This window comes from Oncorhynchus kisutch, linkage group LG17 (assembly GCF_002021735.2).
Source record: "Oncorhynchus kisutch isolate 150728-3 linkage group LG17, Okis_V2, whole genome shotgun sequence".
Lineage (NCBI taxonomy): Eukaryota > Metazoa > Chordata > Actinopteri > Salmoniformes > Salmonidae > Oncorhynchus > Oncorhynchus kisutch.
Genome location: NC_034190.2, coordinates 74,535,953 through 74,553,394, shown reverse-complemented (window position 1 = coordinate 74,553,394; position 17,442 = coordinate 74,535,953). Strand labels below are relative to the sequence as shown.

Here is a 17,442-nt window from a genome sequence, read left to right as displayed (position 1 = left end):
ACTGGAGCGAATGTTCACCTTCCTACAGGACAATGACCCTAGGCACACAGCCAAGACCACGCAGGAGTGGCTTTGGGACAAGTCTCTGAATGTCCTTGAGTGGCCCAGCCAGAGCCCGGACTTGAACATCTGGAGAGACCTGAAAATAGCTGTGCAGCAATGCTCCCCATCCACCCTGACAGAGCTTGAGAGGATCTGCAGAGAACAATGGGAGAAACTCACCAAATACAGGTATGCCAAGCTTGTAGCGTCAAACCCAAGAAGACTCGAGGCTGTAATTGCTGCCAAAGGTGCTTTAACAAAGTACTGAGTAAAGGGTCTGAAGACTTGTCTAAAAACCTGTCATTATGGGGTATTGTCTGTAGATTAACAAGGAAAATATCTATTTCAGAATAAGGCTGAAACATAAAATGTGGAAAAAAGGGTAGTGGTCTGAATACTTTCCAAATGACAACCAGGTGAGGGGTTACTTACTAATCAGTGACCTTAATTCTTCAATCAAGTTGGAAGAGCGAAAAACGCGCAGATTCTCTGCCCTCCGTGGAATGAGTGACACGTGATTTACATGAAGAGTCCACTTGAAACATCTTGATGCAATTTAGGATTTGAAGGTTTGCAGAGAAGTGGGTTCTAGTGATTGTACTTTTATTCACTTATGTGCCACACTAGCCGGTCTTAATTGTCCTGTTCTAGACAAACACAGCTTTAAGAGGTTTTTTCAGTTTGATGTTCTTGAACTTGGTGCTTTTTTTAAATAAAATTGTTTTTGTCCATGTGCCTTTTATTACTTTGTATGTTCATGTACAGTACACCTTTCCAAACAGAGGCATATACACAATACTTGATTTATTTAAAAAAATATTGATCGAGGTACAAACTGTATATTAAATACATTATCCAAGAAACTGTACGTACAATGTTGAAAATATCCTGATAAAAGCCCTAAACTGTTTTTTTTTGCTTTGCTTATTTAAACAAAATAGACTAAACTTCAAGTTACAATTTAGTCTTGGAACTATAGGTCTCTTGAACAAGGAAGCATCACTGCAGCTTATCTGTTTTGGGGTCCACTTACCAATGAAGATATTAGTGTCACCTCAACTATGGGGCTCCCGAGTGGCACAAGGCACCACATCTCAGTGCTCGAGTCGTCACTAGACACCCTGGTTCGAATCCAGGCGGTATCACATCCGGCCGTGATTGGGAGTCTCATAGGGCAGTGCACAATTTGGCCCAGCATCGTCCATCATTGTAAATAAGAAATTATTCTTAACTAACTTATCTAGTTAAATAAAAGGTGAAATAAAACTACAATACAACAGCAACCCCTTTACAAATTATACTCTGAGGTAATGGTACACGTACCGTAATCAGTTGCATATTTTCAATTTAGCTAAAAACAATCAAATGTGGGTGTGCAGATATAAATGAAAGAATGTCACCACATCGGTGTTCGCTGATTGAACCAGTTTATTGAACCAGGTATGGGTATCAACCATACACTATAGAAAAATAAGGTGTCAGCGTCAGAACACCAAACTTTCTTTGAGCTGTACTTAAGTAGTTTACAAAAATATCAGTGACAAAATACTGGTTGGTCCAACTTCACTAGACAGATGTTCTGATGAGTATGATTTATAGAAAACAACACCAATTCAAACTTTGCTGGGTGATACAAAATGACCCCAGACTTCCCAACTTGTGACAGTGGACCACAACATAAAACACTGAGATGAGGTATTGCTTTTCCATTCCATTCCTCCTTTCAAGCTCAAGACCAAATAAGCAAATCCTTAGAGATGGCAGAGTCAAATCCTCCACTGGATTGGACTTGTGGGGGGGGGGGGGGGGGGCTCAGAGCTCCACCAGATTAAGTCTCTTTCCCACCCAGGAGCAGACCAGCTGAATCCTCCTCCAGCTTAACAGCCACAGCATCTTAGGCACCATCATCATTGCAGACACCTCCCCTTGAGCAGACTGTAGCTATCAGTTCAAAAATCTCTCCACGATTTCATCACAACAGTTTCCGATTCAATATCTCCCAGACCATGCGTCTCCTGAAGTAGGGCATGTGTTTCTGTCAATTGGAGGGAAGGGAAATATTGAGTTAGTTACTCATAGTCAAGTCATTGGATTGTAGGACATTCCTATACTGGCAGGACTGCTCATGCTTACCGTAACACTTCCATTAAACCCCAGAGTCTCCAGCACGACGCGGTCTCATAGTGACCGGCCATCGCTTCACATTTGAGCAAATAAACGTCAGTCTCTTACAAGTGCCGGGTGTAAAACGATGCGTGCCCACTTCAGGCCAGTCTGCTCCAGTAGAATTTCACAGAATCTCTACCTGACGCTAAATTATTGATCCCTGCTTGTCAAAACGCAAGTCTGTCCATGTAACCAGTGAAAAATACTAATCAATTCATCCCGGTTGAAACAGATGCAGTGCATTCCATATGCAACCAGTGTTCTGAATATCAAACAGGGCTATTGGTGATAGAACATTACATGAGTGAGAAAACTGAATCATAACAGGGTGACCCGGGCTTTGCACACAGACTGTATTAAACACTGGCCTCCAATACAAGCCTGTCTCTAACAGACACAGGGGCAGCTTGGCGGTTGAACCATAAACTCCTGGGATATTTATTTAAGTTTTACAGCACTTACTTGTGTGAATGTGATTGGCTTGTCTTTGGTGACGTACTCTGCATATTTACATGTGAACATTCCACAGTCATTTCCGTTCATCTGCTGAGGAATCTCCTAATGGGAGAAATATTTTGGAGATAAATGTTAAAAGATGGCAACATCCGTCAGTGATGTGTTAAGGAATGTTGAGTTGACCGAGATCCCTGTTAGATATATAACACTCACATGGCGTTTCTTGCTCTGCACAGTCCATTCTGCGGTATCCAGGTCTTTGCCCTTCTTGTCCTTGCTTTCCTGCTGCAGATATTGCAGCAGTATCCTGCAGGCTTCGTCATTGTTCCCTCCCATTGAATCAAAGTATGTGATACTCTTCTTACGGAGATCCACTACCTGAGAAGAGAAGGATGTTAAAATACACATCACACTTCAGATAGTGCGATTCACACTACAGGGCTGAACTGAACCACACTGTCCTGGCTCTGATATTTTGTTTTGACACCGTCCTTTCCAGAAAGGTTCCAGGCCAGCCCAGTAGAGCTCGGCTCTTTAGATGGAATCAGGCATTGCTGACTGGAGGAGAGTTGCAGTATAATAGTTAGTTATAACAGGGCTGCTGTTCAGTACTCACAGAGAGGCACCAGTGCACCCCCAGGTGGACAGGCACCAGTATGACGTCCATTGAGAAGATGTCCATCTTTTTGGTCCAGCGGCGTACGGCAGAGTAGCCTGCACTGCGTAGCTTGGGGAAAAAGAAGGTGTTGAAGGTGTGGACCGTCGGCAGGCTGGGATCCTTACTGCGCTCCACCAGCAGGTTCATGTAGAAGTTGATCACCTGCAGAGTAAAAAGGAGAGGCAACGGATGAAGAAAATACAACACTGCGTACACATCCTGTCCAGTACACCACTGCGTACACATCCTGTCCAGTACACCACTGCGTACACTACTGTAAATATCCTGTCCAGTACACTACTGCAGTGGTTCTCAACTGGTTTTTCCTCAAGACCCAACCAGGTTCTCTGTCACGACCCAACTCACATTTCGAAAAAGAATCACCAAAATACAATGTGGAAAACAATTTAATGCTATATTGATAGTAAATGTATAAGTTATATGGTTAGTTTTTCATTGTCAATAATACAATTTTGCCCATATTCTTGATGAAGTATGTTAAACTCACTGGCTTGAGACCACAAAACAACCATACAGAATGCTGCTAATCTCTCTATATTGAATATATTAAATAAATCAGGAGGTTCAAATATTTTAAATGTAAGTTCATTATCATTTCTACACACTTTCTACCTGGTTTAAGTCGTTTTCATTAAAACAATATTTTTATTTTTACGCAGACACTTGCAACCCACTGGTTGAGATTCTCTACACACCTGTCCAGCACACTATAGACTAGAGGTTGACCGATTTAAATCAGGGCCGATTTCAAGATTTCATAACAAATCGGTAATCAGCATTTTTGGAGGCCGATTACATTGCATTCCACGAGGAGACTGCGTGGCAGGCTGACTACCTGTTATGCGAGTGCAGCAAGGAGCCAAGGTAAGGTGCTAGCTAGCATTAAACGTATCTTATAAAAAACAATCAATCTTCACATAATCATTAGTTAACCTAGTAATATCAACAACCATGTGTAGTTAACTAGCTTGTCCTGCGTTGCATATAATCAATGCGGTGCCCGTTAATTTATCATTGAATCACAGACTACTTCGCCAAAGGGGTGATGATTTAACAAAAGCGCATTCGCAATGTACCTAACCATAAACATCAATGCCTTTCTTAAAATCAATACACAGAAGTTTTTATTTATTTTTTAAAAACCTTTTTTTAAACCTGCATATTTAGTTATTTTATCAGGCAATATTAACTAGGGAAATTGTGTCACTTCCCTTGCGTTCATTGCACTCAGAGTCAGGGTATATGCAACAGTTTGGGCCGCCAGGCTCGTTGCAAACTAATTTTCCAGAATTGTACATAATTATGACATAACATTGAAGGCTGTGCAATGTAACAGTAATATTTAGACTTATGGATGCCACCCGTTAGATAAACTACAGAAAGGTTCTGTATTTCACTGAAAGAATAACGTCTTGTTTTCGAAATGATAGTTTCCGGATTTTACCATACTAATGACCAAAGGCTCGTATTTCTGTGTTTATTATGATTTGACATTTGATAAAGCAGTCTGACTGAGCGGTAGTAGGCAGCAGCAGGCTCGTAAGCATCCATTAAACTTTACTGCGTTTGCCAGCAGCTCTTAGCAATGCTTGATTCACTGCGCTGTTTATGACTTCAAGCCTATCAACTCCCTAGATTAGGCTGGCAATACTAAAGCGCCTATTAGAACAGCCAACATAATTTGCAAATAAATTCATTAAAAATCCTACCATGTGATTTTCTGGATTTTTTTCTCTCATTTTGTCTGTCATAGTTGAAGTGTACCTATGATGAAAATTACAGGCCTCATCTTTTTAAGTGGGAGAACTTGCACAATTGGTGACTGACTAAATACTTTTTTTTGCCCCACTGTACATACAGTTGAAGTTGGAAGTTTATATACACTTAGGTTGGAGTCATTAAAACTCATTTTTTAACCACTCCACAAATTTCTTGTTAAACAAACTATAGTTTTGGCAAGTGGGAAAGGACATTTACATTGTGCATGACAAGTAATATTTTCAACAATTGTTTAAAGATTATTTCACTTATAAAATCACTAATCACAATTTCAGTGGGTCAGAAGTTAACATACACTAAGTTGACTGTGCCTTTAAACAGCTTGGAAAATTCCAGAAAATTATGTCATGGATAATTGACATCATTTGAGTCAATTGGAGGTGTACCTGTGGATGTATTTCAAGGCCTACCTTCAAACTCAGTGCCTCTTTGCTTGACATCATGGGAAAATCAAAAAGAGATCAGCCAAGACCTCAGAAAACATTTTGTAGACCTCCACAAGTCTGGGAGCAATTTCCAAACACCTGAAGGTACCACGTTCATCTGTACAAACAATAGTACGCAAGTATAAACACCATGGGACCACGCAGCTGTCATACCGCTCAGGAAGGAGACGCGTTCTGTCTCCTAGAGATGAACGTATTTTGGTGCGAAAAGTGCAAATCAATCCCAGAGCAACAGCAAAGGACCTTGTGAAGAAGCTGGAGGAAACAGGTACAAAAGTATCTATATCCACAGTAAAACAAGTCCTATATCAACATAACCTGAAAGGCCGCTCAGCAAGGAAGAAGCCACTGCTCCAAAACCACCATAAATAAGTCCGACTACGGTTTGCAACTGCACATGGGGACAAAGATCGTACTTTTTAGAGAAATGTCCTCTGGTCTGATAAAACAAAAATAGAACTGTTTGGCCATAATGACCATCGTTATGTTTGGAGGAAAAAGGGGGATGATTTCAAAACTGAAGAAGAACACCATCCCAACCGTGGCAGCAGAATGTTGTGGGGGTGCTTTGCTGCAGGAGGGACTGGTGCACTTCACAAAATAGATGGCATCATGAGGGGGGAAGGGCCCTGACCTCAATCCCATAGAACATTTGTGGGCAGAACTGAAAAAGTGTGGGCGAGCAAGGAGGCCTACAAACCTGACTCAGTTACACCAGCTCTGTCAGGAGGAATGGGACAAAATCCACCCAAATTATTGTGGGAAGCTTGTGGAAGGCTACCCGACACGTTTGACCCATGTTAAACAATTGAAAAGATAATGCTACCAAATACTAATTGAGTGTATGTAAACTTCCGACCCAGTGGGAATGTGATGAAATAAATAAAAGCTGAAATAAATCTATTATTCTGACATTTCACTTTCTTAAAATCAAGTGGTGATCCTAACTGACCTAAAACAGGGAATTTTTACTAGGATTAAATGTCAGGAATTGTGAAAAACTGAGTTTAAATGTAGTTGGCTAAGGTGTATGTAAACTTCCGACTTCCAACTGTATGCATACATACACACAAAAATAAATAAAATAATTGGTAGATTAATCAGCATTGGCTTTTTTTGGTCCTCCAATAATCGGTATCGGAGTTGAAAAATCAGAATCGGTTGACCTCTACTATAGACACGTGTCCAGTACACTATAGACACGTGTCCAGTACACTATAGACACGTGTCCAGTACACTATAGACACGTGTCCAGTACACTATAGACACGTGTCCAGTACACTATAGACACGTGTCCAGTACACTATAGACACGTGTCCAGTACACTATAGACACGTGTCCAGTACACTATAGACACGTGTCCAGTACACTATAGACACGTGTCCAGTACACTATAGACACGTGTCCAGTACACTATAGACACGTGTCCAGTACACTATAGACACCTGTCCAGTACACTATAGACACCTGTCCAGTACACTATAGACACCTGTCCAGTACACTATAGACACCTGTCCAGTACACTATAGACACCTGTCCAGTACACTATAGACACCTGTCCAGTACACTATAGACACCTGTCCAGTACACTATAGACACCTGTCCAGTACACTCAATTGTCACTCACACTAAATAAGAACAACTCACATTAGGCACAGAAAAATGAGCAGGCAGCAGCATGACAAACAGAAGCAGTGTGATGAGCTCTCACCTCATCGTTGAGCCAGTTGAGGTGGCTGAGGGTCTGGAGGTCTTTGCGTGTGATGGTGAGTCTGAAGCCTTCACTCAGCACCTCGTCCTGGCTGCCTACTGTCAGCGCCCGGCCCACCTCCCCCTCCATATCCTGGATGGCACGGACAAACAAACAAGACGGCTGAGCTAAAGGCTAAATGGCATATATCACTCCTCACCTCCTGATAGCGGATGTGTGGTGAGCGTTCTGGCACAGAAATGGTCACTGTGGTGGATGAGGTGAGTTTTCCCCTGCTATGTAAAGAGCTTTGAGTACCAGTATCCAGGCTGTATCACATCCTGCTGTGATGGAGAGTCCCATAGGGCGGCGCACAATTGGCCCAGTGTCGTCCGGGTTTCGCCGTCATTGTAAATAAGAATTTGTTCTTAACTGACGCACAATAGACAAAACTAAAAGACAGTGAATGTACCTCAGTGAGCTCAGGGAACTCTGGTTTCTCCTCTGTGGGTTTGGGTTCCTCTATGAAGGGAGCCAGAGGAACCTCCTTCTCCAGAGGGACTCTAACATGCAGCTCCACGGCCCTGTGGCCCAGCTGGCTGTCATCTGATATACGCTGGACCCCCAGACCACAGCAGAAGAGGGTTAGGTTCAGAGCTATCGCCACAGAGGTGAATGTTTATTTCAGTGGTAAAAGAGTATCTCATTTCATATTCTTATGCAATGATGAATAAAGCCTAGAGGGAGAAGTTATTTCTGTGGACCACGGCTGAGGTATGTGTAGGACTATGTATTGAAATATCGAGCGACATCAGACCAATGAGAAGGACAGAGAAAGTACCTGTTGCAGCAGCTGAGCAGTTAGGGCCTCCTGTCCCTCTATCTGCCTCCGTCTCTCCCGGGCACGGAAGTCGTACATGCTAGACCTGGGAAACACAGACACTCAAATTGACTTGAGGAAAGGACTTCTGTAATGGGTTAGAAGAGGGTTTCATTTTTATTTATACGTAGCATCTAGTATGCACTGGTGCATGGTGATATACAGCTAACTATGAATCTACCAAGAAACAAAAACAGTACCAATCATGAGTGTAAGGAATCAGGGAACTTACAATTCTTTGATCCAGAGCTCAGCTCGGAAGCATGGTACACTGCAGAGACAGAGATAGAAAGTAACCAGGCTAGATGGGGACAACAAAGCACATAAAACACCCACAATAGAAACAAACTATCCAAAATGCTTACCTTGAACTGTCTGGCCTTTTGCCCTTCTGCTCTTTCACAATGATTACAGAGTCCCCATCATGAGCTGTACAGAACAAGACAAGAGGTGACCACAACTACATGATGGGGAGGAGAGACAAACAGGTAGGCTTTAATGGAAACATGACGCAAAACACTAAATTAGTTCTACAGCATCCAACCATCAATTCAATAAATGTTATTCATTCCCTACGAGCAATTGAAAGGGATGAACTAAGTTAATATCAATTGAATTGAATCACCTTGAGGAAGTGAAAAATGATTGTCTCGTGCATTATGTCGTGGAAGAATCAGAATTTGTTGGTAACATAGGTAAGATGTTTTATATTCATCATATGTTTGTAAGTTACTTCTCATCAGAATGGTATTTTTGTATAATACTGTGGCGGGGTTGCAGTTATCTGTGCTATGTCAAGACTAAGTTGCATGGGCCGTAGAGAGGGGAGAGGTCAAAGTGTCATCATGTGTAAACATATCTTTTGCTCCACTGTGTGTGTATCAGTCACTCCCTACTTTTCCCATCGGGGAAAAGGAGGATGGCAGTGTCTGGAATCATTCTCATGCTCCCTTTTATCTTAACCTATAGCCTCATTCTCCTCTCCGTGAGTTTGTCAAGGATTGGTTGTATCTAAATGACAATTTGATATATGCCTGTTGATATGGAGGATTGGTTTATGGTTCTGGGGTTTGAGAAAGGAGACAAAGCTGAACAATGAATTATGCCGATGCTGTCTTATCCTGTGTGTGTCTTTGCTATAAAGGACCTAATTTGAAATGTGGAAGGGGCTCTCAGAGAATTCATTGAGAGACACTGAATTTATCTGAGAGCCACAGGATTGTGACAGAGCTCATATAATTAAAGATGGACTTTGATAACTAACTCTGACGTGTGTGTGTGGTTTGCTCCCATGATTTGGTAAATAGAGGAAATTTCCACGACAATTACCTGATGATTGTGAGTCCTGAGAAAAGGTGTCCAGTATGGTAACTGGGGAAGGGGCAGACTGTACTGGCTCTTGTCCCCTGGGGCTGAGGTCTGAGTCAGAGGCCCATGGCTGGTTCCCTGCCCCACTGGAGGAGCCCTCCCCTGGGCTGGGGACGTTGCTGTACCCCTGGCTGGACTCTGGGCGGGGGCTTGGGGGTCCACTGGGGCCCCGTGAGGCATCTCCTGACCAGGCAGGGGACGAACACTGGAGCAGACATCTGCTGGTATTCAGGAAGCTGGTGCTGAGAGTGAGTGAGGGCGAGAGATGGACACAGGTCAGAACTAAGAATAAGGGGAGGAGAACACTAGAATGGATCACCAGTACACAAAAATGTATGGACTAAATGTAGGATTATAAACCCCAAGGAGAAGTAGAAAACATGTGCACTTGCATCAACTTGCCAGTACATGTCATTGAGCATGACTAAAGAAACTCAAACAGGAAATAACCATGCTAACGTCTATTCAATGTTGGTCTGACCAATCGGAATCCATGCGTCAAGATTTGTTTTGATCACGCAGACTGGGATATTTTCCGGGTAGCTTCGGATAATAACATTGATGTATACACAGACACGGTGACTGAGCTCATCAGGAAATGTATAGGGGATGTTGATCCCACTGGGACTATTAAAAACGGCCCAAACCAGAAACAGTTGATAGATGGCAGCATTCGCGCAAAACTGGAAGCTTGAACCACAGCATTTAACCATGGCAAGTTGACTGGGAATATGGTTGAATACAAACAATGGCAATCAAAGAGGCAAAACTTCAGTACAGAGACAAAGTGGAGTCGCAATTCAAAAGTTCAGTCACAAGACATGTGGCAGGGTCTACAGACAATCAGACTACAAAGGGAAAACTAGCAATGTCACGGACACCAATGTCTTGCTCCCAGACAAGGTAACCACCTTCCTCGCCCACTTTGAGCATAACACAACACCATCGACACGGCCTGGAGAACAAGAGCCCCAGAGGAACTGTGGGCGCTTGTTCTCCATGGCTGACGTGAGTAAGACAGTTAAGAGTTTTAACCCTCGCAAGGCTATGGTATTGCTAGCTAGCCGCGTCCTCAGAGCATGCGCAGACCAGCAGGATGGTGTGTTTATGGACATATTCAATCTCTCCCTATTAGAGGTCGACCGATTAATCGGAATGGCCGATTAGGGCCGATTTCAAGTATACATAACAATCGGAAATCGGTATTTTGGGGACCGATTTGCAAAATTATTTTTTATACCTTTATTTAACTAGGCAAGTCAGTTAAAGAACATTCTTATTTTCAATGACGGCCTAGGAATGGTGGGATAACTGCCTCGTTCAGCGGCAGAACGATAGATTTTCACTTTGTCAGCTCAGGGGATCCAATCTTGCAACCTTACAGTTAACTAGTCCAACGCAATAACGGCCTGCCTCTCTCTCGTTGCACTCCACAAGGAGACTGCCTGTTACGCGAATGCAGTAAGCCAAGGTAAGTTGCTAGCTAGCATTAAACTAATCTTATAAAAAACAATCAATCATAATCACTAGTTAACTACACATGGTTGATGATATTACTAGATATTATCTAGCGTGTCCTGCGCTGCATATAATTTGACTGAGCATACAAGCATACAAGTATCTAAGTATCTGACTGAGCGGTGGTAGACAGAAGCAGGCGCGTAAACATTCATTTAAACAGCACTTTCGTCCGTTTTGCCAGCAGCTCTTCGTTGTGCGTCAAGCATTGTGCTGTTTATGACTTGAAGCCTATCAACTCCCAGGATGAGGCTGGTGTAACCGAAGTGTAATGGCTAGCTAGTTAGCGCGCGCTAATAGCGTTTCAAACGTCACTCGCTCTGAGCCTTCTAGTAGTTGTTCCCCTTGCTCTGCATGGGTAATGCTGCTTCGATGGTGGCTGTTGTCGTGGTGTTCCTGGTTCGAGCCCAGGTAGGGGCAAGGAGAGGGACAGAAGCTATACTGTTACACTGGCAATACTAAAGTGCCTATAAGAACATCTAATAGTCAAAGGTTAATGAAATACAAATGGTATAGAGGGAAATAGTCCTATAATTCCTATAATAACTACAACCTAAAACTTCTTACCTGGGAATATTGAAGACGCATGTTAAGAGGAACCACCAGCTTTCATATGTTCTCATGTTCTGAGCAAGGAACTGAAAAGTTAGCTTTCTTACATGGCACATATTGCACTTTTACTTTCTTCTCCAACACTTTGTCTTTGCATTATTTAAACCAAATTTAAATAAGTGTTCATTCAGTATTGTTGTAATTGTCATTATTACAAATACATTTATAAAACATTTAAAAACGTCCGATTAATCGGTATCAGCTTTTTTGGTCCTCCAATAACCGGTATCGGTGTTAAATCATAATCGGTCAACCTCTACTCCCTATACCAGTCTGCTGTCTCCACTTGCTTCAAGATGTTCACCATTGTTCCTGTACCCAAGAACGCCAAGGTAACTGAACTAAATGACTATCGCCCCATAGCACTCACTCCTGTCATCATGAAGTGATTTGAGAGGCTAGTTAAGGATCATATCACCTTCACCCTACCTTACACCCTAGACCCACTTAAATTTGCTTACCGCCCCAATATAGCCACAAGACGATGCAATCGCCATTGCACTGCCTATCCCACCTGGACAAGAGGAATACCCATGTAAGAATGCTGTTCATTGACTACAGCTCAGCCTTCAACACCATAGTACCCTCCAAGCTCATCGTCAAGCTCGGGGCCCTGGGTCTGAATCCCGCCCTGTGCAACTGGGTCCTGGACTTCTTGACAGAGGAGTGTCACCCCTTCTCTATTGGAGCTGTGATTTTGTCACCTGTCAATTTGGAGATGTTATCGTAACAATCTTATTATACATAGCAGTCCAAATCTGGAAGCTAATTAAAGTCCATTTTGATCTTAGACCAATAGCATTCATGCTTCCTGTTGCGAGGAATCCCTCCTTTGCCACCGCTAACCTTGATAACACCTTTGAGCGACAGGGAGAGCTAGGGATAAATAACATAGGGGATCTATATATAGAAGGGACCTTTGCCTCCTTTGCTGAAGGAAATTTATAGTAACTTTAGTAACTTTTTCAGATACATACAGATTACAGACTAAATTAGAAAACACCTCCCGACATTTGGGAATGCTAAACCTTCCATGTTTGACGGATGCATAAATATATGCCCCACCTCAGACCAACTGATGTGGTCAATATGACACTCTTCAATCTGTTAGCACACCTAGATGCCATTAAGGCAAAATGGGAGGAAGAACTAGGGACATTTCTGTGGCAGACTGGGAAGAGAGCTTGGAGTATATACACACCTGATCCATTAACTCCAGACATCGTCTCATACAATTCAAGGTATTACACAGATTACACTATTCCAAAACTAAACTGCATAGGATATTTCCTGATACATCCCCTATGTGTGATAAATGTCAGGCTGCGCAGGGTACACTACTCCACTGCTTTGCCTTATGCTCCAATTTTGAATTTTTAGGATCCTCTCTGAAGTTCTAGAGACTTCAATAGACCCAGACCCGCTTCTGATAATCCTGGGAGTGTCTGATTCCCAAAACGGATTAACCAAACCCCCAAAACAACTTATCACTTACATTTTTTTTTTTACAAAATGAGACTATCTTGCTGTTTTGGAAAAGGAGGGAAGCTCCCTCTACCAAATTATGGCTCAGCGAATTGGCAAACACTGTACACTTAGAAATAATTAGATATATTCTGAACAATAAATTATCAACATTTTATCAAATCTGACAGCCTTTCCTCTCTTACTTGGACCAGTCGGCGCTGTGAATTTGTACATTTTAACGCACTCTCAATTGTAATATTTTAATCTACCTTTGGGTAGCATATGCTTGCCCCGGCACCCGAGCAGTTGGGGGGTGACATCTACCCTCTTTCTTTCTACATGTCCTTGTTCTGTATGTCTTGTTTTGTATTATTTGTTTTGTACCTAGAACTCTTGTTGTTTCTGTCCGCTCTGTCATGTTTAAATAAGAATTGCATACTTGTCTTTTATACCTATACACCATTCTTGTGTTCAATAAAAAATATGAGAACGAAGTACAGGTGCATCAAAGCTGGGACTGAGAGACTGAAAAACAGCATCTATCTCAATGCCTCAGATTGTTAAATAGCCATCACTAGCTGGCTACCTCCCAGTTACTCAACCCTGCACCTTAGATGCTGGTGCCCCATATCTATGGAATCACTGGTCACTTTAAGGAAACACTAGTCACTTTAATAATGTTTACATACTGCTTTACTCATCGCTCATATACTGTATTCTATTTCTACTGTAATTTAAAATATTCCACTCCGACATTGCTTGTCCTAATATTTATATATTTCTTAATTCTATTATTTTACTTTTAGATTTGTATATCTAGTTGTGAGTTGTTAGATATTACTGCACTGTTGGAGCTAGGAACACAAGCATTTCACTACACCCACAACATCATCTGTTAAAAATGTGTATATGTGACCAATAAACATTGGATTTGAATTGTCTGTGTCGACTGGGGAAGTGAGAGGACTGTAGTATTGGCTTTGTGGTTGTTGTACTCACAAGTCTCTGTGTGAGCGTGGAAAGCCATGGGAGCTGCCGTTGTGACACGAGGAGGACTGTCCACCTGAGACCATGGCCAGTAGCTGTCTGTACACCTCCTTCTCCTCCTCACGGACAGACTGGAGACACCCAGAGGACCCAACACTATATTATAAATGGGGCTTTGATATGGAAAAGATGCAACATTACATCTTAACCAAACTTCCCTCTGGGGAAAGTTATTATATTGTATCTATCCAGGTTTATCTTGGCTGACAAGCAGAATAATAGTAATATTACAAAGTTCATCCAAAACAGCCTAATAGCAAAAGTTCAGCAAACGGTGCAGCGAGTGGGATCCATAAAAATACTGGTAGGTGGTATCTGACCTCTTGTGCAGTGCAGCGAGCCCTGGCTCTGAGAAGGCGGTAGGAGGAGCTGCCGTGTGAAGGACTCTGCACCACGCGGATAGGGAAGGTCTTCTCATGCATGCTGGTGATGGAGCCGCTTCCTGTACCTAACCCTGCTGAGGTAAACCGTCTGTGGACAGACAGAGAATTCAATTACATTATTGTGAATGGAGCACTATCGCACACAGAAAATCAAACACTTTCACAACCTTGAAATGGTACAGTTCAAAATCAATCTAATTTGAGGTTTTCAAGCACCGGTACAATGCTTGATTAATTAATAGCAGAATTAATTTCTCACTGATGAAAAAAAGTAAGGCCTATATCTATTGACAATATGAGCATACCTATTTGATGTAGGTGTTCTGAAGTGGGTCCTTCCCAGGTGGGGAGAGGGACATGGCTTAGAGGTGCTGCTGGAGGAAGGAGGCTGACTGACAGAGTGCCCATTTGTTTTGGGTGCTTCACGATGTGTAAGAGCCATGCAAACTTTCTGTCTGCAGACCGTCGATCCCACCATCGACTTCTCAATGCTATAGGACTCTGCAGTGAAGAAAGGAGGAAAAAAAGTGTCCATTTCCATAGCGACATTACTGACATTTCCAGCCGGCAAAGACATTCTTAGAATAGAGATTAGAAAATGTACAATAGTCTTGCCTGATTTAGAGCTTTTCCATTTCAGAGTTGTTGAGGGAGCAACAACAGTCCCATCCAGAGGAGTAGAGTTCCTCACCTCGAGGACCTGAAAACACCACCATTAAAACATAGGATATTAATGTTGAATATGAATATAACAAAGTTCTGGACTGCAGTAAACTGGAGTAATGAATGCGTAGAAATCTACTACTAGGCCTATATTAAAAAAGTATCTTAAGAGAAGGAGTGCTGATCTAGGATCAGGCCCCCCCTCGTATTTATTATGATTTAAAAGTCAAAGCCGATCCAAGATCAGCACACCCTACTCCGAGATGGTTTGCAAATTATGGGCCCTGAAACAGAGCTCCAATACCTCAGTTTCTTCCCAGACAGTTGAGGGAGGGGGTGCAAAGGTTGAGGGCTCCAGTTGGGGCTCTTCTGGAGGCTCTTCCCCTGGGTGTTCTTCTAGAGGACCAGGGGATGCAGGCAGTATGTTCCTCAAGGTAGGGGTCACACTGTTCCGTACCCACGAAGCCACATCGGCACTATGGCTCTTCACCCCTTCAGCCGCAGTCTTTACTGTATGAACAATATCCCCTGTAATAGACATACATGCAGTCTAAGACAGGGAGCCATGGTTTGTTTATAGATCACAGTATACACAGTGCCAAGAACATGTTAGACAACACAAGATATATGCTTATACATGGCCATAGCAAAGCATACCCATCCGGAATTTCTTCACTGCTAGGGCTTGGTCATCATGGTCAACAGCCTCTCTGTCCTCCAAACTTTGAGAAAAAGGGGAAAACATTCAAAATGAGAATAAGCCAGAGACCCAGTCAGTGATAGCGGGTATTGTCATTAGAACTCTCATAGCTTGTTAACTACATTCACTTTAGACAGCGACCTGTTACAATCCACTCCATACATAGGGGTTGTTGAGTAAGCAAGTTTGATTGCTCAACAACCCACTCACACATGTCAGACAATGTGTGCCATACCTGCTAGCATCTCACCACAATTTCTAATGAACTAGACAGCAAATTTACAACTCAGACATAACTGACAGACAACTAGTTATGTCATAAAACAAACTGACTGGTCATCCCTTGTCACCACCAACTGAAACTAAGCTAAATTATTTAACTAACTTTCTAAACAACAAATATAATAACAGATAACGTTAGTCAGCTATTATAGCTAATATTAACCTTAACTTACCAGTCGATAGGTCTTTTTCTCCTGATCGGACGCCGTTGTTGAATTCCATGTGTATCAACGTTATCCTGTTGGTCGGGAGCTGGCAGTCCGTAGCGGAGATTAGCGAAGCCCGTTCCAATCCATTCGTAAAATTTATTGAACATGTTTAGCTAGAGAAGTTTAAAACCTCCCGCCCGCGAAAAAAAGGTATCCATATGGTTGCTTCCAACCTGCCCGCCAGCGCAGCCAAAAGCACATAAAGCCACCCAACGTCATTCGGCCGGGGCAAGTAAATCGTACCTAGTTGACCAACACTACTAATCAGGTTACCTTCCCCCTTCCTTCCCTTGAAATGAGTTTGTTATTTAGCTCGCACAGCTAACAAGCTTGAAAGCTGGTTAGCTAAACTAGCTAGCTAACAAGCTTGTTGTATGTGGCTTTAGCTACTAGGACTTTAATCCGCACTTGACTGAGTTTAATCACTAGTACCACATTCTACAATGCAATTGATGTTTCTTAAATAACCAAGGGGCCAAAAATAACCCAATGTAATACTTCAAATACAAAAATACGGCGTATAAACTCACTAAACGATAACCTCTCCCGCTTCTTCCTCATTCAAAACCACAACATGGCTGAGCTCGAAGTTGTACCATGAAACGTTTTCATTGGATGAGCATCTCGAGTAGATCAAAGTATTCTGAAACGTGATTGGCTGATTGGAGTGCTTTTTTTCTGGCGCTACTTTGATGTTCACAGATTTCGACACGCATATTATATTCTACACGGATTTTTCTGTTGTATTCTATTTAGAGTCTGAGATACAAAAAAAAATGGAAGATTGGTGAGTCAATTTTTTTATTTTTTTATTTTAGAGGTAAATGCAATAAACATTCACATTCCCGTTCTAATAAATACATATGTATTATGTACAGCAAGAATTGTAAAAATAAATAATAATAATTCTAACACATTCATATGGAATAACACGCAATGCACTTAGCCAAGAGGCGAATATTTACACCTGCAAATTCATTACAATTTGTTCAGATAAGACTATTCCAAGGCCACAAATTTCATACACATATGAACCATTCAGGGTGTTATGTAAG

At 42.2% G+C, this 17,442-nt stretch overlaps 1 protein-coding gene across 2 annotated transcripts; it reads right to left on the bottom strand.

Annotated features, from left to right (window-relative positions):
* Positions 1-1,450: 1,450 nt before the first annotated feature.
* LOC109878430 (sentrin-specific protease 1) lies at positions 1,451-16,982 on the bottom strand. 2 transcript variants are annotated; one of them, XM_020470659.2, is made up of 17 exons: positions 16,352-16,981; positions 15,854-15,918; positions 15,501-15,724; positions 15,149-15,233; positions 14,839-15,034; positions 14,471-14,621; positions 14,103-14,221; positions 9,468-9,748; positions 8,504-8,567; positions 8,371-8,409; positions 8,100-8,184; positions 7,731-7,874; positions 7,280-7,411; positions 3,281-3,484; positions 2,878-3,042; positions 2,671-2,766; positions 1,451-2,077 (listed from the first exon to the last, which is right to left on the bottom strand). In XM_020470659.2, exons 1-17 carry the CDS (start codon positions 16,492-16,494, stop codon positions 2,015-2,017), a joined length of 2,256 nt encoding a protein of 751 aa, XP_020326248.1. In that variant the 5' UTR covers positions 16,495-16,981; the 3' UTR covers positions 1,451-2,014. The 2 variants fall into 2 exon arrangements, with proteins under 2 accessions (XP_020326248.1, XP_031650449.1); XM_031794589.1 differs by having other exon boundaries at positions 14,839-15,233; positions 16,352-16,982.
* Between the last annotated feature and the right edge of the window lie 460 nt (positions 16,983-17,442).

Bases quoted from the DNA above. Each gene is read 5' to 3' on its own strand.
- LOC109878430 (XM_031794589.1), bottom strand. From the start codon at position 16,494: ATGTTCAATAAATTTTACGAATGGATTGGAACGGGCTTCGCTAATCTC. The intron at 9,749-14,102 runs GTGAGTACAACA...ACTCACTCTCAG, and splicing joins CCACGCTCACACAGAGACTT to CACCAGCTTCCTGAATACCA. The intron at 2,078-2,670 runs GTAAGTGCTGTA...TCCAATTGACAG, and splicing joins AGCCAATCACATTCACACAA to AAACACATGCCCTACTTCAG.